Here is a 27,191-nt window from a genome sequence, read left to right on the forward strand (position 1 = left end):
TTGATTATTTTATAATTGAGTGTCTAATATGAAAATGTCTATTAGTTTAATGTAATTTTGACTATATATTAAAATAAATTTGAATTCAGAGAAGAAATATTCTTTTATGCACATTTTTATTTTATCGTTTCAATTTTATATCACGTTCATTAATTTAAGTTTTTTTTTTTAAAAAAAAAATCCCGACATTCAATAATAAAATTGATTAATTTGATTTTTGAGAATTGGAGGGCTCCTCGGTTTAGAATGGAGGAGGATTGATATATTGAATGAGTAAAAAAATTAAACTATAGTTTTATAAAATGTATGAAATTCATATTTAATAATTTAGTAACTATATAAATTTGTTGACTTGGCGAGGTGTCCAAGAAAATTGAGGGGCCGGCCATGACCCACAACTGTCACTTTATCGACCTATGGCGTGTCCTTCTTCTCTTTATTAATTTTGATAAATTTACAATGATTTATACCTAAATTGTAAAATATTATATGAGTTTAGAGATATCTTAATTTCAATGTATAATAAGTAATATTATAGTTATAGTCTAGATGGAGCCATATAAATGGAATCTTTGGATATTTGCATGAAAGAGGTGAGAGCTTTGAGTAAATCGTGATGGACTCTCGAAAGAGACGGTGTTTCGAATTTTTAATGTAAGACGGTTTCGAGGACTCAAATGGAGATGATAGACATGAGCTTGAGAGGAGGCGAGATGGGCTTGAGGGAGAGGTAATCTTGACAATAATGGTGGTCCTCCAACATGATTTTCGGGAATTCTGAAAAATCATTGATAAAATATTTTATAGATAAAATTCAAAAACAAATATCCATAATTTTAGTTTTGAAGTTAACAATATCATATCCAGAAATATTTGAGTTCCACTGGATAATAAATATAGGAAAAAATTTGTGTGAGACGGTCTCATGGGTCGTAGTTTGTGAGACAGATATTTTATTTGGGTTATCCATGAAAAAATATTACTTTTTTTATGTTAATAGTATTATTTTTTATTGTGAATATCGGTAGAGTTGACCCGTCTTACAGATAAAGATTCGTGTGATCTTCTCATAAAAGACCGTCTCATAAATAAGAAAATGAAATAAATAACTTCAACTTTTAATTTATGTGAAATCTTCATTAAAATTAAATCACACACTATTCTCCAATGTGTGGGTCAGGGATAAGCATGTGAACTCACTGCACTCTTTCAAAGTTAATGGCAGAAATTTCGCAATTTTGGCAAATGACATTAGGTCACGTATGCATGTCTTGTAGCAGTAGCACCCAGCAAGTTCTTTTATTGATTAACTAAAGTGGCAAATAATGTGTTCTTGTGGAGCAATCTCTTGCCGACAAGTTACTCGTACTGAGAAGTGTCACACTCTTCAAAAAATAATATTAAATTGCTCTCCCTCACGATCTTGCTACACGTATTGGGTTCTGTTGCATTGAAAAAATTTGAGTTCTTTTGCGTGTTTTGGTAATTGGTACGTACTAGGAAAGCGTAGGATTTGCGAGCTTGCCTTGTTGTGGTGGGTAACATTACATGTGAGTTGTTATGCAGTTGTTATCTAGAATGCTTGTTTGAGCTTCTTCTTCTGGGGTTCTCATATTTTTTGCTTTTTCTTTCATTGATGCATTGTTTTCGAGGAATTTTGACATGGGGTGTTGCGGATTGTGGGCTGTTTGCATTTTCCTGCGCTAGATTTATCTTGAGACGCGTGGATAGTGTTATTCTGTAGAGGAGAGAAAGAGGGCAAGACATGGCAGGTGGAGCAGCACCAAAAGCGGATGAGCCGGCGCCACACCCGCCAAAAGATCAGCTTCCGAATGTTTATTATTGCATTAGCAGCCCTCCTCCATGGCGTCAGTCTCCATTGAACTCTTTCTTTACTGTTTTTAGTATATTCTTTCGTAATTATTATTCTGAAGTTAGTACAAAGTGATTGTGGAATCGTTCAGATATGCTGGTCTTTTTCCCCTTTTTGGCCTTTTGGCTGGAGTAAAAATTTGTTTCAGCTTTCCATCTCTTTTGCCATCTTTATTAGGGTAGCATACCCTTGTGCCAAATATTCTATAGGTTTCGGCAGAAAGTATTAGTCAATATGTTGGTGGAGCCTGGAATTCGCAATCTATATTATCCTGTTCATGTTGTAAGCATTTTCTATTGCCTGGTCAACTAGTAGCAACTTATTCGTTCTGATTCTCGTGAAATCTATGTATCGGCCTTTTGCATGCTCTCTCTGAGGTAGATTTTTAAAGTCGCGGGTGTGTTTCCTTTTCCTGCCCTTTCGAATGATAGGAGACTTTCTTTTAAACTTCACCTTTTAGCAGTTCAAACGTTCCTTCCATTTGCTTTAGAGTTGAGGATTATATGCTTGAACTATAATCACTTTTTAAAACTGGTGCTTGCACTTACCAGAATCAGTATGTTTTTATGCTGGATGTTTCTCATGTTTAAGAGTGGTTTAGTATGCTTTTCAGTCTGTTTCAATTCTTGGTTATAATACAGTGCCAACAAGAAGCATTGGTCAAGAATATCCTGGCCGTTTTATGTGGATTTATTACCTTTAGGATGCTAAATCAGTTATTTAATGTCTTCAATTTTGCTCCAAATGCTTCTATAAATGCTTTTGAACAGGAATTTTTGACAGAGTGAGTTTACCGTTTTGCAGCTGAGGCCATCCTTCTTGGATTTCAACATTATATAGTTATGCTTGGCACAACAGTCATCATACCCACTGCGCTGGTTCCGCAAATGGGGGGAGGAAATGTATGTCATCAGAGTGGTTATATGATTTTCATCATTTGAAGTTTTTTTCTACTTGATTTTTTATGCATATTATTTGCTTATGCATACTAGCATTTCTTCAGGAAGAGAAAGCCAAGGTTATCCAGACTTTGTTGTTTGTTGCTGGGTTAAATACTCTGTTACAAACATCTTTTGGTACCAGATTACCTGCTGTAATGGGAGGTTCCTATACCTTTGTTGCACCTACAATATCCATAATCTTGTCTGGTAGATGGAGCGACCCAGATCCTATATCGGTTTGTACAATCATTTTATTTGTTTTGTACCTTCTAAATGTTGTGGGGCACATTGACCCTTGTGCTGTGGTGCTTGCTTTCTTTCTTTTATAAACTTTACAAGCATCAGACAGTTTTATCTCATGGCATTTTAATACCATCAATCATGTTTGGATCCATGAGTTGTTGAGGAATGGAAAAAGCAAAATCAATCAAAATTGTTTTGAATAAAAAAATTGTTAAAAAGAGAAGCTGCTCTTCTTCTTCCTGTTTCTTTTGATTTTTTTTTTTAAAAAAACTGTTTTACATATAAATGGATATATGAGACAAAAATGCAAAAATGCGATTAGCAATGATATGTGAATACTTGTGCAACCAAATTATTCAAGTTTACTTTACAGCCAAACAGAGGAGGATTTTTTCTCTAATGTAGTTCTAGACCCAAACATGCTAAGGCTTGCTATATTCCTCGACAGACAGAATTCTAAGAGAATTACACAAACTACCTTTATTTGCTTTTACAAAAAATTTTCTAATATTTATTTGAATTATCGTGCAGAAGTTTAAAAAGGTAATGCGGGCCACCCAGGGTGCATTTATTATTGCCTCCACAGTTCAAATAGTTCTCGGTTTCAGTGGTCTTTGGCGTAACATTGTCAGGTTAAAGCTATGTTACATAATATATATGCCTATCCTGATGCAATTCTTTCAAAGCTTAGTACCTGAAGACATGGTAACTTTTTTTAGAAAATGAAAATCAAGTCAAAATTTCATCCTCGATTTTTAACTCAAGCTAGTTTACTTGTGTGCATAACTTAGTCTTAAGCTAGATCAGTTCCATCAAGCAAATGCTGTCATAGTTTGTAGCTGGCTGATCCGTCACAAAGTACCTTACCTAGCTAATAGCTTCACTTAAGATATATATTATTTCCCATGAAACTGATGATAGATAGATGCCTATTTTTGATATACACAATTCACATTTCAAGGGCTATTCATTCATAATAGTGTATCAATTTTTACTCATCTAATTCGTCTAAAATGGCAGGTTTTTGAGTCCACTTTCTGCTGTTCCTTTGGTGGCTCTTGCTGGTTTTGGCCTCTATGAGTTTGGTTTCCCTGGGGTATATGCTAGCTTATATTCGTCGCTCCCCACAGACCCCCCCTCCCCCCCCAAAAAAGAAAAAACACTACCTCACTGCTCTTTTGTGCGTGTTTGTGTTTGTGTATGTTATGTGTGTTTCATTACTTTTTGTCATTAACAGTTGGGGATTTGATGTACTTAATGGGTGGTTTAGGTTGCCAACTGTGTCGAGATAGGGTTGCCACAGCTCATAATTTTGGTTCTCTTTTCTCAGGTAACACTTCAAATTGCAACTTTTGTTGATGTTTATTTTCCTAATATGACTAGTCCAATTCCACTTACGACTACTTTGATAATCACTGTTTAGGTCTCCAATCTTATGGCTAAAACTATCAGCACAAAATTAGTTTTACTTTCTGTTACAGTATGTTTGGTGTAATTTGCTATAAAAACTTTTCTTTGTTATTCCAGTATTTGGTCCATTTCGTGCACCCAGGAAAGAATATTGTGGACCGCTTTGCAGTTTTATTTTCAGTGACAATTGTGTGGATTTATGCGCATATATTAACTGTGGGGGGTGCCTACAATGGAAAGCCCATGAAGACCCAAACCAGCTGTAGAACGGACCGTGCTGGATTAATTAGTGCTGCTCCATGGTATGTCGAGACCTCCTTGATGATTGTTACAATTTCTGTTGTGCATGTGCCCCACTTTAGTTGTGAAATATGTACTGTAAACAATGACCTCTTGACTTGTTAATGTAATATGTTTTCATGCTCAAAAAAAAAAATTTAAAAGAAAAAAGTATGTGTTCTTAAACTGATTTTCCATGAAATTAAATAATGTCACCTGCATAAAAAGTTAAATATTTTATGCTTGTTTTGGGATTTATGTCATAAACTTCCAAATTTAATTAAAAAATTGATGTCTTATAAGTTATAACTATTTTGCCAACAAATAAAATGATGTTATCTGTCAATACAAGTGCAGAATGATGTAGACCGATCACACATTCTACATTACTTAATTGCCACTTTGGTCAATCAAATCATGCCATGCAGGCCGAAGAGTTCTCTCCTAAATATATAACTATCTAAATAATTATTTGTCTCTTGATATAAATAACAAAATTCAGCCAACCAGTTTATGCTATTCCAACGGTCGATGCACTCACTGTGTGGGGAGGATGAATGAGGGTCAATACCAGTTTACGTCATGCAGTTGTTTTTCCAGAGGACTTGTCATTGAAATCACTTGATCTTTTGTCATATAATCTCCTATGCATTTCTTGAATGAAATATGTGGGGAATGCTGACTGTTTTTTGTTCTCTCTTTTCCGACTTTCCATAATGAATTTCCCACTTGGATTGTTTCGGTATATTTCTGTATGGAATTGCAGATCCTTTTACCTGAATAGAGATACGTGGATCGTCTCTTAGTTTCTTAAGTCAATAAGAGATCCACTAGACTTAACAGTTATAGAATAAAATAGTTTATAAATAATCTTTGAATTTCAGATTGATATAAGTTTGATGGTCCATGCTCTAGAACTATACCATCAAACTCATGCTTGACAAGTATCGGACCATGGCCAACAGCTCTAGGATTCTTAATGTGGCATTGGATTCAGCTGCTATAAAAAACGCTATTTTGAAAAAATAATCAAGTGTTACTGCCACAAATGATGGTTTGGCGGAAATGAAATGTGATGACCATGATGGGCTTGTGTATGCAGGATAAGAGTTCCATATCCCTTCCAATGGGGAGCACCTTCATTTGATGCTGGTGAAGCATTTGCGATGATGATGACCACATTTGTTGCTCTTGTAGAGGTTTGATTTCTTCTCCTTTATCTGCTAACTATTGACGTCCATATCTGTTTCTTTTGTTCGGATTGTAAAGAGATTGGATGGCTTCACTTTGCTTTCGGTGCTATATTCTTTCCTTTTTAGATGGGAGGCGTGCTATTTTTCGCTCCCATTGTATCTCCTGGAAATGCAATGGCAAAGTTGCATTTGTTACTGCTTTGAATTTGCTTGACTGTAAAGTTCATTATTCTTCACTGTTTTCAAATGGTAAATGCAGTCCACCGGTGGATTTATTGCTGTGTCCAGATATGCAAGTGCAACCCCTTTACCCCCATCTATTCTCAGCCGTGGTGTAGGGTGGCAGGTAAAACACAGCATTCTATCTCGACAGAAACACCATTATCAGTCTTTTCTTGTCACAGCATTTGAAATGGTGTGTAACCGAGCTTACCGTGAATATAAGCAAAATAAAAAATGTAAAATATCCCCCAAATTTACCGGGATGTCAAGATGTTCATAACATGATTAAGATAAGTAATCACATCTGGCATCCAAACAGTCTCAGTTGTTTTGATTTTGAGAACTTTTGAATGAGCTCTGTTATACATTTTAACTGATTACTTTCAGGATTATCACGATCAATAAAAGATCTTTACTGTATGCTATGTGGATAAGTATGTACTTTTATGTTGAATAAAATCGGGGTTTTGTCATGTCGATTGCAGGGCATTGCAATCTTGTTATCTGGTGTGTTTGGAACTGCAAATGGGTCATCTGTGTCCATGTAAGACACTTGCAGTTGATCTCTGCCTGATTTTTGAGTTAACGAGTTTCAGACTCGACTTGTGATACAACTTTTATTCTCCACCTGTGCAGTGAGAATGCTGGCCTGTTAGCAATGACACGTGTTGGCAGTCGAAGAGTAGTGCAGATATCTGCTGTATTCATGCTTTTCTTTTCTGTTCTTGGTAAAGTTCTTTGAGATTTTCCTTTTTAGAAATTTATGTTCACTCTCTTCTAAATCTATCCCATCTCTAGACGAGCCATAATTTATCCTCTTGCAGGAAAATTTGGAGCAGTCTTTGCTTCTATACCGACACCTATTGTGGCTGCTTTGTACTGCCTCTTTTTTGCCTATACTGGTATGCATATATTATCCTACAGTGTGCTCTGAGATGAAACCTTACCCAGATTTGTACAATAAAATGCAAAGTCATAACTCTTATCACAGGTTCCGCTGGTTTAAGTTTTCTCCAGTTCTGTAACCTCAACAGTTTCCGGACCAAATTCATACTAGGCCTCTCTATTTACCTGGGCTTGTCTGTGCCCCAGTACTTCAAGGAGTACACTGCCATCAACACATATGGTCCTGTTCACACATCGGGTCGATGGGTACGCACAAGCACTGAGCTCCTGAATTTCTCACAAACAATCTGGCTTAGAAAAACAACTTTTTCCACCCTGTTTTTAACTCTTTTTTCTTGTTCTAATTGTGTCCAGTTCAACGACATCGTGAACGTACCCTTTTCATCGAAACCTTTTGTTGCTGGTATTCTTGCATATTTCTTGGACAACACATTACACAAGAAGGATGGGCAGATAAGGAAAGATAGGGGCAAGAATTGGTGGGATAAATTCCGTACATTCAAGTCTGATCCAAGAACTGAGGAATTCTATTCACTTCCTTTCCATCTTAACAAATATTTCCCATCTGTGTGATGTTGTCTTCAAAACGTCGAATCTTCCTTGGTTGGTAATGTAGTTTTCTGTATGAAAGTAGAAAATGTGCTTGTAGGATCTTTACTCTTCACTTTCCAAATTGGCATACATGTGTGTGTATACGCTTTAAAAATTTATTGCTAAATGTTATTTTTAAAAATAATAATTGACTAAAGTTAGATAACAAAATATACTTTACGTTTGGATTACAATTTTTTTCGAAATTTTTTTATTTTCCGGTAATCTGTGTTTGACATGTATATAAAAAGGAATTAGGAATTGAAACGAAGTTTAAAAATCGATTGACTTACGATTAAAATCCCATTTAAAAAATGTTACTGAATATTTATTTAATGATAATGATAAAGAAAAATGCATATATAATTTTTAAAATTAATGACATTTTACGTAATCTATTTTAAATTGTATAAATCAACGGAAAGTAATCATTAGGTTGCATAAAAGCTATGTAAAAAAATAGATTAAATTTATAACTGCTTCGGCTATTTGTTGTGCCGTTTTAAATTTGTACCATCTTTATATTATATTGATGCATTTTTTTGTGATTCTTTTTAATTTTATAAAACACCACCATTATTTTTAAAATTCCTCTAATAAATTTTAAATTTTTTTAAATGACACTAGAATCTGCATATGTCATCTTCGAGATTGACGCAGTATCATGCAAAGAACGTTAGTCACATAAACGACACTGGACAAGCTACCTTCCAGACTAATGCATTATCATGTACTAAATCACGTTAGTCGGATAAACTTCACTGGACAAACCTTGTACGAAACGCTAGCATGAGAAGATGTTGGTAAGAGGAACAATCAAACTCTTAATCATTGATTAAATATTCACCTACTACATCAATTCGAATATCTCTTTAACGACCTATCTAAATTTTAAGTTAACATATGATCAAATTGTCTTCGACTATTGTTTGTATACAATAATTTAAGGAATAAAAATTTATTCCTTTTATGAATATTAACAACTAATTTTTATCTTATCCTTAGGATAATATGATATATACGTGCAACGTGTGCATATATAAATATAGCAATATGTATGTATGGATCGGATATATATATCAAATGATATTATTGTGAATTTCTACCATATAAAAGAGTAGTAAGTCTCTTGTGAGACGGTATCACGAATTTTTATCTGTGTGACGGGTCAACCTTACCGATACTTTTAGCATAAAAAATAATACTCTTAGCATAGGATGACCCCAATAAATATATGTCTCACAAAATACGACTCGTAAGACTGTCTCACACAAGTTTTTGTCATAAAAAAATTATGTGTGACCAATAAACTCTAACGAAGCACAAAAGACTTCGACTTAGGTGATAGAGAAATAATAAAACCCAAAGAATGTAACTTTATTATCCAATCAAGTGATCAACTCCTCTTAAATTTCATGAATTTGTTTTGATTAAATTAAATCTCAACAAATCTTCTGAAATATAGATAGAATTTTGCATTAAATGACGTGCTAATTGGGGATATCCGATTCGGCATCGAGATAGTCGCCGTATCAGTTCAAGATTATCCACGCTTTTATTTCATAGGCGTGTGGAGTGCGAGAAGCCCTGTGGGCTCAGCTGCGATACGAAACCGAAAATCTCGTCAAATCCCATGAAATATTGGTTCCCAAATGTGTTTAAATTGTAATCTAAGAAAATAGAATTTTAGTTTTACTAGACTACTAGCAAATTTATCAGCCCTTATAAAACATGCATCTCTTTCATTAACAACGGTTTCTCTGACAAGTTTGTTTCCTGCCCAAGTTCTGGCTGGAAGAATCGTCTTTCTTTGTGTGTTATTGGGTTTGTTTTCTCTTGTTCTTTTTTGGGTTTTAGGTGATACGTAGTTTACTGGGTTGGGTCTTTGATGTTTGTTGGAATTTAATTGCTTTGATTTTTTTTTATAACTGGGTGTGTGCCTTTTTTCCCTCAGAAAATTATTTGACCTGTGATTGATTCAATTGAATAAAAGAATGGTGGCTTTTGATGTTGGTTTTGAAATTTAATTTGAGGTTGTCCCTGACAAAACAAGAACTAATATATGTTGTGAAAGTTTGTTACTTTTGTTTCTTAAAAATTAAGAATAAGAACTATTCGAGTTGGATTATCAATTAGCTCTCTCTAATTTCTGTTTGCAGAGACCTTTTTCTGCTCACGACGATACGAATGAAGAGTGCAGTTTTCTTGTTTTTGGTTCTGTTTCTTAACGGGGTCGCTAATATAGTGGTAAAGATTCCATCTTTTGGGTTATGAATGTTATTTACTCTTCTGTCATGTCTATGCAAGAATTTCTGTTGTGGTTTGATTCTAGACTGAATTGAATTGAATTGAACGCAGACTGCCGCTGTACCGCCAACGTGTCCTGCAGATGTTGAGAGTGATTGTGCCAATGGTTCTGGTGAATGGGAAGGGGAGTTCTTCCCAGGTATTCCGAAGATTAAATACGAGGTATTGAATTCAGATGTGCATATTTCATGTTTTTCTTCTTGATTTTACTTCTTCTAGATTGTTGATGAAGTTTATAATGGTTAAATTCGCTAGAATGGTGGTTTAAAAGTGCTATATATTTTGTAAGCTAACTTTTGTTTAATGTTGTTATGCCTTGAAACCTTTTGCTGATGTAGGGTCCTTCCAGCAAGAACCATCTCGCATATAAATGGTATAATGCGGAGGAGGAAATTCTTGGGAAAAATATGAAGGTGAGAGTTTCATTCCATTTATCTTTTATATTTAAGCACCTTTGGAGGAAATATATTAATGGGCACCCATAAAACGTTAATTTTCTGTAGGACTGGATGAGATTCAGTGTTGCCTTTTGGCATACTTTCCGTGGAACTGGGGGTGATCCGTTTGGAGCACCAACGAAGATATGGCCATGGGAAGATGGCACCGACTCTTTGGCGATGGCTAAGAGAAGAAGTTAGTATTTTGCAGTGAAATTTTTGGAATTGTGATAATATGTGAAACTGAGTTGCTTAAATATTACTTAAATGTGTGATTCAGTGAGAGCAAACTTTGAGTTCATAAACAAGCTTGGCGTAGACAGATGGTGCTTCCACGATCGGGACATATCTCCAGCTGGTAAAACTATCAAGGTTTGCGAGTGCAGGAAATTTACATGTTATAGATTTTTGTGATACTCGGAGTCTGGAGACCACTTTATGTGTTTTTTCAATTAGTTTGTAAATGGCTATACATTTCCTCTTTTCTTTTTGCAGGAAACTAATGCCAACTTGGATGCAGTGGTGGCTCTTGCCAAGGAGCTTCAGGTAATTTTGTGCTTATCAAGAGGAGTTAGTAGTTAGTACTTTCTATCTTATCACATTATCGTGACTATGTTTTTTAAATTTATTTTCCTGTAGTACACTTGATAAATCTCTATCTAAACTGCCTTTTGATCCCCCTTTCTTCATTAATCATCAGGGAACAAAGATTCGTCCGTTGTGGGGTACTGCCCAGTTGTTCCACCATCCTCGGTTCATGCACGGAGCTGCAACTAGGTAATTTTAGGCTAAATTTGACAAGTCGTGAATTGATATTGAGTTCAACTAATGTTCAAATCTTGTTACAATCCAGCTCTGAACTAGGAGTGTATGCATACTCTGCAGCACAGGTCAAGAAAGCCATGGAGGTCAGTAATCTTGGATATGTTACTTGCACTCTACTGTTCCTTCAATCTCAATGTACTTTACCTTGCATCACAGGTTACACATTATCTTGGTGGAGAAAACTATGTATTTTGGGGTGGCCGTGAGGGTTATCAATCTCTTTTGAACACAGACATGGAAAGAGAGCTCGATCATATGGTCTGAATATTATTTTATTTCATGTTTTTCTTTTCTGTTTTTACATCTTTGCTTAGATGCTAAAATTTTGTAAGTAACTTACTTAAAGTTGGTTAAGTTGTAATTGATTTTAGTAACATGTTTTGCTTTTGTTAGTGACTTAAATTTAGTTAGGTTTTAATTGATATTAGTGATACCAATCCCAGCTGTGTTTTCTGATTTTTTCTCTCCAATGTTTTTATAATTTTTATATTATCCTTTTGCAGGCAAGGTTTTTCGAAGCAGCTGTGGAGTATAAGAAAAAAATTGGATTTAATGGTGCCTATATTTTCTACTTTGGTCTTGTTTACACTATGCAAAAATTTATGCATGTGTTTTTCATTAAACTCTTTATCTATGTCACCTATGTGTTCCTGTGAATCTAATACGGATGCTTGGGTTAGGTACACTTCTTATTGAACCAAAACCCCAAGAGCCTACAAAGCATCAGTATGTTTTGTTAACTATCATGCACTTAAGAATTGCTACTGTTGTAATAAATGTTCAGCTTATGTGACATACCTTGATAATTCCAGGTATGACTGGGACGCAGCAACAGCTACTAATTTCCTTCGAAAATATGGATTGATAGGTAACTTGATTTAGTCGTTTAGATTTATCGACAAGGCAGACTGATTGGTGTGTCGAATTGGCATTCATTTTCTTGACTGAGATGTTATATTCTTTCCCTGTTCTTATTTGGTTGAATTTATTCAATTTGGCACTTTTCAATGAGAAATAACCATGTTTTTACCTCTGTCCCTTATGCAGACGAATTTAAACTTAACATCGAGTGCAACCATGCAACTCTGTCTGGTCACAGGTTTCTCATGTTCTCTTCGGGTATTCTTATTTCAATCTGAGCACCAACTAGTTCGTTGTTTCCTTGTAATATTATTCTTTGTTTTTCCAGCTGTCATCATGAGCTCGAGACTTCAAGAATCAACGGTGTGCTGGGGAATATTGATGCAAACACTGGCGACCCTCAAGTTGGTATGTTGCTGCAACGATGAAATATTCTATGCTATTTTACCTGTTTGACAAGTCGTCAAATGCAAAACATTTCAACGCTGCAGGTTGGGATACAGACCAGTTTATGATGGATGTAGGAGAAGCAACATCAGTTATGCTCACTGTTATAAAAAATGTACATAGAATCCTTAACTTTCTGTAAGACAATTCCTTGAATGAAATAAATATGCACTTACGTGTTTCTTCGTGCATCACAGGGAGGACTTGCACCGGGAGGATTCAATTTTGATGCAAAACTGTTAGTTTTCTTCAACTTCTCATTGCTTTACCATTACCATTGACAGATTGATAATATTTTTCAAAATGTTAACAGGCGAAGAGAAAGCACAGATGTTGAAGACTTGTTCATTTCTCACATTGCCGGCATGGACACTTTGGCTCGTGGGCTCCGAAATGCTGCCAAGCTAATTGAGGTGATATCATTATTACCCTTGAGCAAATATTTATGTATTATTCTCCCCTAAAAAATTTAAACTTTGGTATTCTTGTTTGCAAACAGGATGGTTCCCTTGCTGAGCTTGTTCGCAAGAGGTATCAAAGTTTTGACTCTGAACTGGGGGCTCAAATAGAGGTCAAATATTCATTGTTTTAACATCCATCTTTTCTCTGCTTTCTTTTGTTTTTATTTTTTTGGGTCATGTTTTGTAACTTTCCACTTCTAAACAATGTAAACTATACGGTGCACAGGCTGGAAAAACTGACTTTGAGTTGCTGGAGAAGAAGGCCATGGAATGGGGAGAGCCCGTGGTTGCTTCTGCTAAGCAGGTACAGTAGATTACTCGTCGCATTTACTCGACTTTATTCGAGGGCTGTTTCCTTATGCATGTTTTTTAATCAATTCTGTAGGAGTTGGCTGAGATGATCTTCCAGGCTGCCCTGTAAGCCGTTTATGGATTCCGACGAGCTTTGTTAATTTTTCCTTTTTTCCTTAAAAATAAGGCAGGTCGGGAAGTGGAAGTCGATGTTCTTCAATTAGGATCCAACGTAGTTAGGATACATGGGGATGAGAGTTTTCCTTTTGGATGCTTTTTGGTATTTAGTTTTAGTGATCGAGTATTCACTATTTAGCCACCCTCGTTCTGAATTTTGAACTATTCGAAAATTGAACACATCAATTCAATTAAAATTCTCTCTTTTTTTTTTGGTTTTTTTTTTAAAAAGAGGTGTAAGAAATCCAAAATATCTTCGCAACACAAAATTAAAATTAAATAGCTAATTAAAATTAAATAGCTGATACAACAATATATTTAGAACAAGCTTTTGTACACACATACTTGAATTTATTTATTTTTAAAATTTGTGTCCGAACATTTCCATGTGAGCATAAATGTTATATCCTCCAAGTATCTTTTATGCTCTAAATAAATAATTTATAGGCTACGGTCATTGACCAAATAACATCTATCGTCTTAATTTAAGTTTAGTGATGCATAATGTTTTGATTTGATATAAAGTTTGGAATATCGAGACCCTGTAAACTCTCTGTCCTAATATTTTTTTCAAAAAAAAATTAGACATTGTCATTTTGTGCGTTGACACGTCAGAGCTGCATTGATGTCACATAAAAAAAATAACTAAGATTACCAAAAAAAAACGAACAAAAACAGTGTATTAAAATTTGATGTATTTGGTTACTTTTGTATCTTATGAACTACAATTTTTCGATAATCTGAAAATTGTGTTTTAGGGAATGGTTTTGATCTTTTGGGGCATGTGAAATGTTTTAAAATTGTAAAATATTGGACTTCTGATTAAATATGATATAAAGTAAGTAATTTGAATATTTTTTTTAAAAGTATAATTAAATATGATGTTATTTACATTCTACAAATGTTTTACTTGAGTAATTAACTGTTAAACAATACTGCCTTATAATATATTTTCTTATATAATAAAACTTTAGTTTGAGATTTTATGTCTAAGACTCAATTATTAAAAAAAAAAAGAATTTTTTGCAAAAATAATGAAAGATAAGTTGGAGGTATTTAGTTCGACAAAGTTTCTTGAGTGGCGATCTCATATATTTTATTCGTGAAACGAGTCAACTCTATCTATATTTAAAATGAAATAATATTTTTAGAATAAAAAATAATATATTTTTTTATAAACGACCTAAATAAAATATATGTGTCATGAAATTTAATTTTATTATTTTGGAACGTTAAGAAAATATTTTTAATTTATTATTGGTGAGAAGTGAAAAAACTGTCATCAACCACCAAAAACGAAATTGTAGGTAGTTTGATCGGATCTATTGTGGCAGGAATCGTAGGGGGATTGCCTAATTTCCATTGTCATGTTGACCAAATTCCTTCATTATTACCTTGTCTTCCTTAAATTAATTCATTCCATCCAAAATCTGTCCTTTTTTGTACAAGTTTCGTGGTGGTAGTGCGGACCATTTGATTTGGATCCAAATAGCATATTCTCTGAAGCGAATTCTTTGCTATTGAGTTTTCACTCTCTTCGTTGCTCTCCACCTTTTTCTTGGACTGGAGTTATTTCCTCGCGCATCATTGGTTCCAGAGTTCTTGGTCGTTTGGAGAGATTTTCTATTTTTTTTATCAGGCTCTGACGTTGAGAACTGGTGGTGTTTGCTACATTTAGAAAGGCTGCAAAGTGAAAAGTTGAGATCTGGGGTAGTGGGTTTCTTTGTCTGATCAATGGGGAGTTCGGAAGAGAGAATTGTTGCTGTGATCATGGTGGGAGGACCCAATAAAGGTGTGTGATTCTATGGGTTTAAAATTAGCATTGAACTTCAGCTCTTGTTGAGAAGCGAGTATTGATTTCTCTAGATGATGTAGTTTGAAACTTTATGTAATTTCGTTGTAATTCTTGAAACCACGAAAATTCTTAGTGTAGTAATTGGATCTTTGATTTGGATAAGATGGCCCTTTTGATCTTAATTAATATTGTGCTGTAAGAATTCTATTGATGTTCAACTATGGATCTGGGGATGCAGGTACCAGATTCAGACCATTGTCATTAAATATTCCAAAACCCCTGTTTCCTTTGGCTGGACAACCGATGGTTAATCATCCAATATCTGCTTGTAAACAGGTGCGGAATACTATCAAAAGTTACTGATCATCTAAGCTTGCGATATGCTGAGTGTGAAGTAACTGGCTTATTTGATTTTTTTTGTAGATCCCAAATCTAGCACAGGTCTATCTTATTGGTTTCTATGAGGAGCGTGAATTTGCGCTTTTTGTATCTTCAACTTCTAATGAGCTCAAAGTTCCCATTCGGTAATTAATATCTATGTTTTTATATAATTTTTCTTATTTTCCAAGCTTATATAGTTACTCTTGTCCATATTTATCCTTGATGGTGTTGTCTGTTGATCTTTCTGGCATCAGATACTTGCGAGAGGACAAGCCACATGGTTCTGCTGGTGGACTTTATAATTTTAGGGATCTGATCATGGAAGACAATCCGGTTGTTACACTATGACTTGTCTGATATTATATACTTTTATGGGGAGTTAACATCAATGTTGTTGAAAAATTAGAGAACAAAGATTTCTGTTTGTGTTATCATAATACTGTTCTGTGTCATTCACCTGGCAGTCACACATAGTTTTGCTGAACTGTGATGTTTGTTGCAGTTTTCCATTGCCTGAGATGCTAGGTATTTGTCTCTGTGTTTACATCGTTGTTATTTATTAGAGTTCTGTGCATTCATGTGTATAAGTCTCTCTTTCCAATAGAAAGTTCTTTTGAATGTTGAACTTAATGTTGAGGCCTGAGGGTTTATGTTGCAGATGCCCACAAAAGATACGGGGGGCTTGGAACAATATTGGTTATCAAGGTTGATAAGTTTATTTTTTCAATTATATCAGCGCAAAACTTGTTTTTCATGTTACTGATGTGCTCCCACGTTTTTTCGTACAGGTTTCTCCTGAGTCAGCTAGCCAGTTTGGGGAACTTGTGGCTGATCCTGATACTAATGAGCTGTTGCATTACACTGAGAAACCTGAAACTTTTGTTAGTAAAAATTCTGAAATTCAACTGACACCCTCACAACTTCTATGAGATGCATTATAATTTGCCCTTTCGATTTGGAAAACAGGTGAGTGACCGAATTAATTGCGGTGTGTACATATTTACCCCGGATATCTTTACGGCTATTCAAGGTGTATCCTCTCAACGAAAAGACAGAGGTCAGTCTTAATAACTTCGATTGTTAATAATTTCCTACCTTTCTGTTTTTCAACTTATTTTATCTATCTTCGCCACAATACCACCAAGACATCTCATGAAGCTTGTGTTCGGTTTTTTATTGCAGCTACTTTGAGGCGTGTATCCAGCTTTGAAGCACTTCAACCTGCAAACAGGTAGAATACACACAACACTATAAGATAATAATTAGAATCTTGACAGAACTGTAATCCAATTGTTCGGTTGCCCAAATCTCCCCAGCCAATTCATCCTCGTAAACTACAACGTATTTTGCAAGATTGGATCAATGATGCAAATATGTTCAGTTAATGAACTTATCAGTTTGGTCTACTCCTGTTTCTCATACAAGTTCATCTGCAGGAGTCTTCCCACTGATTTTGTAAGATTGGATCAAGATATTCTTTCACCACTAGCTGGGAAGAAACAATTTTATGTGTATGAAACCTTGGACTTCTGGGAGCAAATTAAAACACCAGGGTGAATAAAATTTTAGATACTCGTTCTTCCAAAGTATCTTACATCTTATTGATTCCTTCTTAAAAAATTTCCTCTCCTCGCTTTTTCAGAATGTCTCTGAAATGTTCAGGCTTATACCTAGCCCAATTTAGGTTTACGTCACCACATCTCTTGGCAAGTGGAGATGGCACCAAGAAATCTACCATTTCGGGCGACGTATACACTCATCCATCTGCAAAAGTTCATCCAACAGCGAAGGTTCCATATTCTTTGTGGCGGGTTTTATAATTGTGAAATATGATATGATCTGATTTTGTGTTCTTCACCGTAAACATCAACAGATTGGTCCAAACGTTTCGATCTCAGCCAATGCTCGAATAGCAGCTGGTGTAAGACTTGTTCGCTGCATTATTCTTGATGATGTTGAAATCAAGGTACTGATTATTAAAGAAACTACTGGACTGGAAATATGATCTATATTTGTGCCATTGGTTCTTTGATGAACAAATTTTTCTTCGATGATTGTTAGGAAAATGCGGTTGTTATTCATGCAATTGTTGGTTGGAAGTCTTCCATTGGAAGGTGGTCCAGAGTACAGGTAATCTCTCAGTCTCTCGAACTTTGATATTAATCAATTTGGCGGGATTCCCGGTTAAGTCAACCTATAACTAGTGATGTTAAAGTTTTTGCTGTTCCATCATAACTGAATTTACCAAATGTATCACTGATTTTTATGATAGTTAAAAAATTGAATCTTTTGCATATGTACTGTCAATCCTCAAAAAAGTGCGGTTGTAGTTTAGTAGAATCACTTCTTCTTTTGGTGAGAGACCCATGTAACAACTTTTTTATATGTTAAATGACTCTTGCTAAAATTCATTTTGTGCAAGGATATAAGAAGGATTAATTGGAAAATTCACCGCCATATTAAAGAATCCATATTTCTGAAACTGTTCTACAAATGTGATGACCACGACGCCATGTTGTGTACACTGTGCCTGGCGCTAGTTTCTTTTAAATCTAAGAGTTTGTTGCTATCATTCAGGAAGTGGAGTTATATAAGAACATACTAATAAGATAGAAAATGGTGGATTAAATATGCCATGAACTAAATATTATTAGCCAACTTTCTCCTTTACCTTTATATTCGAATTTCAGGGTGCAGGAGATTACAACGAGAAGCTTGGAGTTACGATTCTCGGTATTTTCACTACGATATTTCGCTTCTCTGTCAAAGTACTCGATTTCTTGGTCATCTTCCATCTTGATCCCTCGACTAACATACATATATTCAAACCAGGTGAATCGGTTTCAGTGGAAGATGAAGTTGCAGTGGTCAACTGCATTGTCCTTCCAAACAAGACTCTAAATGTTAGTGTTCGTGAAGAAATCATCCTCTAAAATATGGGCACTTCAAGTACGAAAATTTTGCGATTTCGGTTTAATTCTTTATACGATCTCTAAGTAGTTATTGCCACATTTTTTTGGTCACAAATTGATGAAATAAATGAAATGCACAATATCATCCTGATGTTTGTGGTATTAGGGACTCGCCACTATGAAGATAAGAGTAGTCGAGAGGGACTTTCTTTCTTATGTAGCAAAAAGATTTTAATACTCTTCCCAATTTTTAATGGAATTAATCTGTCAGAAACCCTTCTACTTGTGGCTCTTGAGGAAGGTACAAGACAATTTTTCCAGTATATTTGTATACATATTACTATTCCTTTAACTGCTTCAAGAAACGCCGGCAAAGGACTTACAGCTGCTCGTCATTTGCACCATTTTGGACGTAAATTGCAAGGTTGTTATCCTAACCCCCTCTATATGGATCTGGTGACTCAGGTACTTGAAAGGATCAAATTTGGGAGCGATAAACTTATACATACATATCATCCACTGCTTATTCATAGTTACTTCTGTAGCTTGAATCATTGGTCCAATTTGAAACTCTTTGATCAGAACAGAAAGTTCTTTATAGTCGTACCCGGCTTTCAAAGTTATGGGCTGCTCTTTGAAATTCTTCATCTCGATAAGGTCATTTCCAACACAAAATAATTAGCAATTCTAAAACATCCACTAACCAGAAAAATATCTCGCGTTTGCACACAATGCAGCGCACGAGGTTCCAAATTATTGTGAACACAGATATACAGAAGTGGGTATCATAATCTGAATTGCCGAGGAAGACGGCCAAATTTACTCTGCATCCTTAAAATATATTTCGCAAACTCTTGATTACCGGTAAGTAGAAGACCGTTCAGAACCCGATTTAGTGTAAATTTCCGAGGTAAGTACCCTCTCTCAACCATTTCTATCAGTAACTTCCCAGCAAGCAACATATCATCCGACTTTTTTCTCACAAACAGTGAACTGATCAAGATGTTGTAAGTGTCCAAATTAGGCAAAACACTTCCACCATTCATCTTCTTGAAGAGCTCCAAAGCCTTCTCTATTTCTCCATCATCGCAATAATACCGAATGATGACATTAAACGACTGAATGGTTGGCTCACAATCATCTTTCATTTTATTCATATAATCAATCGCCATTTCCATTTTCCCTGCATGACACAGCCCTCTAATAACTAAATTATAAGTTACGGCGTTTGGAACGTAACCCTTCCTCAACATTTCATCAAACATCACGATTGCATTTTCTACACTATCTTTCTTACATAAAACTTGAATCATAGCATTGTAAGTAGCAACAGAGGGAAGAACCCCAGCTCCCACCATTTCATCGAACACTTTTTTTGCCTTCTCGACTTCACCTACAACACCAAATCCATGAACTATAGTCGTATAACTGACAACATCTATATCAATCTTCCTCTTCTTCATTTGTAAGAAAAATTCCCAACCTTCCTTAAGTTGTCCAGCTCTAAAATACCCCTTAAGCAGTGTATTATAAGTAGTTAATGTGGGCTGCAAACGCCTCTCAATCATCTCCCTCAAAACTTCCAGCGCCTTCGGTGTTTGCTTCCTTAGGCAGAACCCATTTGCAATCACATTATAGCTAATAACGTCAGCCCTAAACCTACCCCTGAAAATCTTAAGCAATTTATATGCCATTTCAGCCCGTTTCGACTTACATAACACATCAAGGAACGCATTAAACGAGCTTAAATTCTGTTGGCAACCATATTCATGCATCGACAAGAAGATCTTAACCGCTTTATCAGCTTTTCCATTAGAGACGTACCTTTCCAAGATAATGGCGAAGGTTTTGGTGGTGGGACCCAAATTTTGAGTTCTCATACGGCGCATGAGGGCCCAGATGGTTCTGTAGTCCCGCATTCGTGCAGCGATGTCGATAGCATAGTCAAAGGCGGTGGCAGAGTGGGAATACAGAGGGTGGCAGTCGAGAGCGTTGAAGAATTGAAGGGCTTTGGGGCCGTGGTTCCAGAGGCGTTTGAGGATTGCGTGGACTAAACTTGGGATCCATAGGTTGAGAGAGTGGAGGGTTTGAGTCAATGATTGCTGGTTTTCTGAACCGAGGATTAGGTCGGTGATGGTAGTGGGGTCCGGCGGTGGTGGCTGGGGCGACGGTGGTTTTGAAAGGGAAGAGGTGAAGGGGCGGTGCAGTTTGGCGATTCTGTTTGGTACAACGGCCATTTTGCCACATGGATATTAATGCTCAACCTCTACCAAAGATGTATCAAAAGTTAATACTACAATTTTTAATAACTGAATTAATTTATCTTAACATTTCTTTAAAATAATATGCTATATTTGGAATTTTAATTTGTAAAAATAAATAAATTAATTAAATGTTTTATGACAATAAATTCATCGGCGACACTGTACTTTAAACGTTTACTACGAAAAATTTGGTCATGTCTATGATCAATTCTTTCCTATACTTTTTCCTCTTAATCATCACTACTAAACTTCTTGCAAATGCTACCTTGTTAGAGATCATTTGTCGCGACACAGAAGACGAGTCCTTCTGCATAAAAGTCGTAGGTTCGGATCCTCGTACCAAGACAGCAACCTTGCCTGAACTTGCTAAGATAACATTAGACATAGCAACTCAGAATGCAACGAGTACTATAGCAAAGATTAGATCACTCGTCTCTTCTGAAAGAAACCCTGTATGGAGACCACGTTTTTGGGTCAGCCAAAGCTGGTATTCAGAAGCTTCGCTTGGGCTAAAACTTGCGGAAGAAGATCAAAAGCAGAAAGATTATCAGGGGTTCAATTCCCAGGTCGTGTTCATCTATAAAGATGTTTATGAATGTGACAGAGAGTTGCAAAAGCCGCCGGATTTTAAGAAATAGCCCATTGAAAGGTAACGACAATGATTTGAGGAGGTTGAGTGATATACTGACGATAATTTCTTTTCCATTCGCTTCTCCACCTCCACCAGCCGTGAATACGGAGTAGTGAGATTGTAAGATGACACAATTGTGTTCCTTGTCCATTTAATGATATCTAATATAATTTTATAGTGATTTCTCTGGGTATTACTCTTGTAGATAAAACCAACACCAAGCATAGGAGAACTTTGAAACTAAAATCTCTGGCCGCATCTACGTACGACACAAAGGGACTCCTACAGCTCAGTTTAACAGAAAGAAGATACACTGCTGAATGATTTCGATCACATGTCCTCATAAAAAGTTTACAGTAAACATAGTCGAGACTCAAGACAACAAACAGAATTACAATTTCGGCCATATCTCCATGATGCGGTAGGACAGTTAGAACATACATGTATTTCTCTTCAAGCATTCTTGGTTTGTTTCAAAGATGAAGAGCCATCGACCTCAATCCCACCACTTTGTTTCTGATAAAGCTATAAGCTGCAAATATGAAAACAAACAAGATAAAGATTGCTAGATCATGAAAATCGAAAATGAAAGATTTCATGGATAGCATAACAGGACATTGATGCAGAAGATGAATTACACACAGAAATAGAATAGAAGTCCACACTCATGCCGACGACTCTTAGTTAAATAAAGCATATATCATTACAAGAAGCATTCATTCTGGGCAATTCAACAAGAATCTGGAACACTGAATTTGAGACTTGGTATCATCACTGACCCGAAGCATTCATTCTGGGCAATTCAACAAGAATCTGGAACACTGAATTTGAGACTTGGTATCATCACTGACCCGAAAATTTATATTCTACAGGAAAATCTATACTTTATTGCCTTAAAAGGATGTAGATGGTTATTCGAGTGGGTATCCAAATCAATGTTTCACGGTTTCAGCTAGCATGGTTTCATAATAAATTCAATACATTAGAAGTTGATTCGCAAGTGCTTATTTGTGATCGTGAACAAATTATCGAAATACCTGAATATCCAACATATTTGAGTTGTACAAGAAAAAAAGGTTTGGATAAGGCACCAAATGCGTAATTTCACTGAAGTCCAGTTTGTCAGATTCTATGATAAAATAAATTATCATAAATTAACGACAGAACAATGAAATTTAAGGATTACTCGTATAAAATATGGAAATATCTAGGATTCTAGGTGAAGCAACAAAGAGCAAGCGCTACAGCATGCTCAATTTCAATTGATGATTCTGAGAAAAAGCTTTACAAATTAGTAAGAGACAGTGACGCCTCCAGATAGTAAAGAAAATTACGTATCAAGAAAAATTTGTCTTTGGTCAAACAAAATTTGGATTATATCTACATCAAAAAAAGTGAAAATGGAAAGAAAAGGGGAGGACTGATGCAGCCAGGAGACAGGAGCAGGACATTTAATTCCTAAGGTAGACTTGATTGCCTCCTCATTTAAAGAAAACAGCAAAGAAAATGCTGCATCGAAAGTAAATGCCAAGATTTTACTTACATAATTGCAGCATGATAATTGATAAGCTATTCTACCACTAAGGAACTTAAGCAAGTTTCTAAGTACCTTTATGCGGTGTTATAAATACTGTCACGAGTATTTCACAGTTTGGGGCCAAGATGCCACCATATATACATAGTCAGGAAGAAAGGGGATCATAGGATCAAGTCACTTAAATAATTTCAACATAAATGTAGCTTTATGCACAATAAGAGATTACAAAGACCTTGCGATTTTATACTTGGATAGTGTCCAAATACCATAACTACTTGCTACCAAAGTCGTTCCAGAAGTGTTATTTAGGTGCATTTTGATGGAGCATAGAGTTCTAAATACCTACGGAAAATAAGGTCTTCATCTAGCAGAGATTTGAGAAATCCAGGAAAATGCATGAAACAGATTCAAACATATAAATATGTTAATGAAATGTAGCTAATATTAATTTTTGAACACTTTTGGCACATGCACGTAGATCCATCAAGGCATCAACTGCACAAACGCAAACGCAAACATAAAAAGCCAAGTATTTTTTATCAGCATACCTGATGAGCAACTTGAGCCATTTGCCTATTAACTTTCGACTCCAGCATCAAGTTTGACATACTATCTCTTAGCGACTCCAACACCAAACCAGGCTCTGGCAGCTCTAGATCCTGATGGCCATTTTGCTTATCGCCAATTCTCTCTTCTGTTCGAAGAGAAACATTCTCGCCAGATCCACTGAAAACTTTTCTCTTTCGCTTCCTTTCAAATGTAATTTTAATAACTCTTTCCCTCTTAGGTTGGCTAGGAAGCCCTGTTGTAGTGTCAGACAAACTATGCGATGCAACATCAACCTTTTCAACTTCCATCTTATGATCCAGAGACCGTAAACTCTCTTCAACTCCAGTTTCCTTGCATGACACCATTTCCTCAATCAGTTCATTATCCTTGTCTGTTTTTGCCTCATCCTTTTCAGAATATTCTGAACACCCTAGAGAAGTTTGTTGTTCATCTTTATCTGGTGGAAGCCGCGAAACTAGCCTTAAATCTTCCTCGTTAGACTGACTAATTTCGACAGGACGAGGCTTGTTTCTTGCAGAGAGTTCATGTAAATGTTCAAGTTTCAGTAAAATATCAGATTTCTTCCCACTCAAGGGTGTTATAATTTTTCTTTTTCTGTAGGTTCTCTTCCTTTTCTGAAGGAAAGGATTGAAGCTCCTATACTTAACAACTCCCAATGATTTACCCTTCATTTTATCAATTTCCCCTAAGAGACACATATTCCTTTTCAAAGAGTTCCTCTCACACGCATGGATTCTTTGTGAGCATCCCTTTCTGTATAGTCGCGACTCCACGCATCTCAATATTATAGAAGGCAAATCAGTATTCCCAATATATGAATGACATGAGCAAGTTGTTCCATTATGGCACTTGGAACATGAATTTGTCTTGCACAGATAAGGTATTGTAGCATCCGAAGCTATAGCAGATTCGTCAAGTGATTTTGGAGGAGGGGATGTACTGGATTGATATGAATAAATAGGATTCTCAACAGCTATTTTTCGTGAAAAAGGGGCATCGACTTCGTTAATGAGACGCTCATTGTCGTTTTTTACCTTTTCCAGCTCATCGAGCACTACAGTCACCTCTTCTCTGAGATCTCTTACAATATCCTCAGCTTCATTAAGTTGAGCTTCAAGTTCCTCAATCTTCTTGTGCTGATTCACTGATGTTGCTTCCGCTTTATGAACCTGTACAGTTGATCAAATACATCAATTAAATAAGAATGCAGGACTCGTAGAGGCAGATGTATACCTGGGGCAGAGAGTGTGGTCACATTCGCCGGTTATCAATTTTGGTCCTTTCTCAAGAAATTGTTAATTTTGCAGTTAACTGTATCCCAAAAATAAAATAAGTTTCTAATTTACACTTGAAAAGCACGTGTCTTTAAAATACAACGAAAAATACCCCCTGAAAGAACTCAAGCGCACAATTCAAGTTTCGAATAGAGTACAACTGATTTTCACCTTGAACATTAGAGTGGTACCCTTTATATTTAAGATTCAGGAGCTTGCTTATGGCAGCAATTAATTGTTAGCATCAACACGGGGAACCGTGACACAATCACTGTCAGTGTTTACACTTCCAGCATCGGCCACAAAAACTTCACCTTTTGAACATCTAGTGGCTAAGATGACTCTTCAAAAATTTGTGTTAGCATCATCTGAAGCTGATAAGAGAAATTAATAACTGCAGGCAGGCTAGGATCAAGCTTGCCGTGATTAATTGAATAAATTGAACTGGCATTAACCTAACAAACTTTGCACACAAACAATCAATCCCACCCACTTAAATTTTATTGTATTGGATGTAAATATGTTGCTGACAGAGACTTCTGCATACAGTGGCAGCGCATTTATATTTCATACTTCCTCTACTTCTAACAATGGTATCTTAAACTTAGAGCATTGTCGGATCATATTGAATGATTTAATGCATGCTTCCCTCGTTTCATTTTTGTGCATCTATGAATCAAAGCCGAACTGATACTAAGAACCATCATACTGATATAATAGAGGCACGTGTTAGGTTTTGTGGGCCTTATTCAGCAGTTATTTTCAATTACTGCAGTTAAAATCACGAACTAAAAGAACTTCTGTGAAGGGAAAATTAAAGACAACAAAAAATAAAGGAAACGAACGGATAGAACATTTTAGAAAATAGAGTAGTCATTCATCAGCCTTTTAATATCATCAAACTATTTGATGATCGAAGAAGAGCCAAAACTAAAAAATTTCATGCACTAGGTGACAAATATTTAAAATGACAGGCGAACAGCAAGGGGACCATATCAAATCTGTTTCTATTACATGCGATGGAATAATTAACTTTGCCAAATTAATGCTTCTGGCATTATACAGCCATAAAATAGATAAACTCCAACCTTAACACAGTATGGTGTTTAGATTGTTGTATCAACCAACATAGGTTTCCAAAGCAAGTCGTTTTAAATATTAGCCAGACCAAAAAAGAAATTAAGATATTTTGGACAATGTGATCCTGTTTCCAAAAACCAAGTGAATCCATCTAAGTCACTAAAAGTAATTTCTGCACAAGAGTTGCGAAGGAAGTATTAACATCCTTACAATTTGCCACTTGCTTCAAGCAAATCCATTTGTTTTTATTGAACAATTTTAAAGATCGAACAAAAACCTGATAAAGCAAATCTATACAAGGATATCAATTCATAAAAATGGTCCACAACAAAAGATATTCAGAAAAAAGGAAAAAAGACCAAACTTAAAAATTTAACATAACACGATCACCATTGCTCAATTCCATTACCTATTCACGAGACCCATTAAATCATGACAGAAAATTCAATTTTCAAATCCAATCATTCACCTTAGAATCCATCATTTGCTTCAGGCGCGTCAACATTCGTGAGCCCTCCTCTTTTGCCACCTTCAACTCATGCTGATATCTCACTGCCTTCCCCTCAGAAGCTGTAACCCTTCCTGCCGCCTCCTTAGATATGTTCAAAATTATATCTGCATAGGCCTTCTTCAACGCCTTCAATTTCTGCAATCAAATAGAGAAAAAATGTTAAACCCACGCTGAAATGATCAAGAAAGCACCAAGAATCCGAGTAAAATATTTTCAAAGCTTAAAAAAATAAAATAAAATTGACCCTCATTCAAAAAGTAGGTAAATATTACTGGAAGAAACGCACAATCAAACCCATTAGATCGAAAAACAACAAAATTCTACTCTAAACCACAGAATAAAACTAAAAAGACAATTTTTTTAAACAAAAAGCACAAAAAATTCGAATGAACAAAGTATAAGATGGAAGAAGCAACAAAACAGAAGAAGATCCAAATAAAAGTCTACAAAATGCTGGATATCGAGAGTGAGAACAAGGAAACAAACGGTTCAGAGAATCAGTTAGGTAGTTGGTGGACTGTTGAATAATAAAAGCGGTACCGCCGCCGTCGACATGGCGGCCCCGTAGGCTGAATATCGTCAAATGGGGTGGCGAAATTTACCTCGTCGGCGTCCATTCATCAGATTCTTCGAATCGATGACTGTTAATTTAAGGTTTTTAGGAACGTAGATTTCTTCTTTTGTTTTCTTTATTTTTTCGTTTCCTCGGCAAAGCTGTCTGTTGTGAACTGAAACTTATGTTCACATGAAATTTCACAAATAACCCTACAAG

The 27,191-nt window shown here is 35.8% G+C and overlaps 5 protein-coding genes across 12 annotated transcripts; 3 read left to right on the top strand and 2 right to left on the bottom strand.

Annotated features, from left to right (window-relative positions):
• Positions 1 to 1,323: 1,323 nt before the first annotated feature.
• LOC142550904 (nucleobase-ascorbate transporter 6-like) lies at positions 1,324 to 7,755 on the top strand. Of its 4 annotated transcripts, none has more exons than XM_075659964.1 (15): positions 1,324 to 1,550; positions 1,708 to 1,868; positions 2,678 to 2,775; positions 2,877 to 3,050; positions 3,589 to 3,689; positions 4,078 to 4,153; positions 4,328 to 4,387; positions 4,585 to 4,769; positions 5,849 to 5,945; positions 6,199 to 6,285; positions 6,647 to 6,705; positions 6,798 to 6,889; positions 6,986 to 7,063; positions 7,153 to 7,313; positions 7,422 to 7,755. In XM_075659964.1, exons 2-15 carry the CDS (start codon positions 1,766 to 1,768, stop codon positions 7,638 to 7,640), a joined length of 1,590 nt encoding a protein of 529 aa, XP_075516079.1. In that variant the 5' UTR covers positions 1,324 to 1,550; positions 1,708 to 1,765; the 3' UTR covers positions 7,641 to 7,755. The 4 variants fall into 4 exon arrangements, with proteins under 4 accessions (XP_075516079.1, XP_075516086.1, XP_075516071.1 ...); XM_075659971.1 differs by having other exon boundaries at positions 1,324 to 1,534; XM_075659956.1 differs by having other exon boundaries at positions 1,325 to 1,533; positions 1,653 to 1,868.
• Positions 7,756 to 9,131: 1,376 nt separating this feature from the next.
• On the top strand, positions 9,132 to 13,665 carry LOC142550933 (xylose isomerase-like). 5 transcript variants are annotated; one of them, XM_075659982.1, is made up of 21 exons: positions 9,132 to 9,323; positions 9,818 to 9,905; positions 10,017 to 10,127; positions 10,304 to 10,378; positions 10,469 to 10,598; positions 10,683 to 10,774; positions 10,898 to 10,948; positions 11,103 to 11,179; positions 11,256 to 11,310; positions 11,384 to 11,485; positions 11,731 to 11,782; positions 11,908 to 11,953; positions 12,040 to 12,095; positions 12,275 to 12,326; positions 12,417 to 12,496; positions 12,580 to 12,650; positions 12,733 to 12,773; positions 12,849 to 12,948; positions 13,035 to 13,106; positions 13,223 to 13,300; positions 13,382 to 13,665. In XM_075659982.1, the coding sequence occupies exons 1-21, from the start codon at positions 9,292 to 9,294 to the stop codon at positions 13,415 to 13,417; spliced, it is 1,497 nt and encodes a 498-aa protein (XP_075516097.1). In that variant the 5' UTR covers positions 9,132 to 9,291; the 3' UTR covers positions 13,418 to 13,665. The 5 variants fall into 5 exon arrangements, with proteins under 5 accessions (XP_075516097.1, XP_075516126.1, XP_075516110.1 ...); XM_075660011.1 differs by having other exon boundaries at positions 9,136 to 9,425; XM_075659995.1 differs by having other exon boundaries at positions 9,137 to 9,482.
• A 1,077-nt stretch (positions 13,666 to 14,742) lies between these two features.
• LOC142550985 (uncharacterized) lies at positions 14,743 to 18,694 on the top strand. The gene is made up of 15 exons (XM_075660039.1): positions 14,743 to 15,256; positions 15,498 to 15,595; positions 15,683 to 15,783; positions 15,895 to 15,973; positions 16,105 to 16,165; positions 16,299 to 16,345; positions 16,429 to 16,521; positions 16,607 to 16,697; positions 16,823 to 16,871; positions 17,077 to 17,193; positions 17,283 to 17,430; positions 17,514 to 17,606; positions 17,702 to 17,770; positions 18,331 to 18,373; positions 18,473 to 18,694. Exons 1-15 carry the CDS (start codon positions 15,199 to 15,201, stop codon positions 18,571 to 18,573), a joined length of 1,248 nt encoding a protein of 415 aa, XP_075516154.1. The 5' UTR covers positions 14,743 to 15,198; the 3' UTR covers positions 18,574 to 18,694.
• A 49-nt stretch (positions 18,695 to 18,743) lies between these two features.
• LOC142550966 (pentatricopeptide repeat-containing protein At1g74900, mitochondrial) lies at positions 18,744 to 20,834 on the bottom strand. The gene has a single exon (XM_075660023.1). The coding sequence runs from the start codon at positions 20,787 to 20,789 to the stop codon at positions 19,338 to 19,340; it is 1,452 nt and encodes a 483-aa protein (XP_075516138.1). The 5' UTR covers positions 20,790 to 20,834; the 3' UTR covers positions 18,744 to 19,337.
• Positions 20,835 to 21,655: 821 nt separating this feature from the next.
• LOC142550975 (uncharacterized) lies at positions 21,656 to 27,174 on the bottom strand. The gene is made up of 4 exons (XM_075660031.1): positions 27,022 to 27,174; positions 26,378 to 26,554; positions 23,533 to 24,723; positions 21,656 to 21,979 (listed from the first exon to the last, which is right to left on the bottom strand). Exons 1-4 carry the CDS (start codon positions 27,034 to 27,036, stop codon positions 21,944 to 21,946), a joined length of 1,419 nt encoding a protein of 472 aa, XP_075516146.1. The 5' UTR covers positions 27,037 to 27,174; the 3' UTR covers positions 21,656 to 21,943.
• Between the last annotated feature and the right edge of the window lie 17 nt (positions 27,175 to 27,191).

Source organism: Primulina tabacum, chromosome 1 (assembly GCF_025594145.1).
Source record: "Primulina tabacum isolate GXHZ01 chromosome 1, ASM2559414v2, whole genome shotgun sequence".
Lineage (NCBI taxonomy): Eukaryota > Viridiplantae > Streptophyta > Magnoliopsida > Lamiales > Gesneriaceae > Primulina > Primulina tabacum.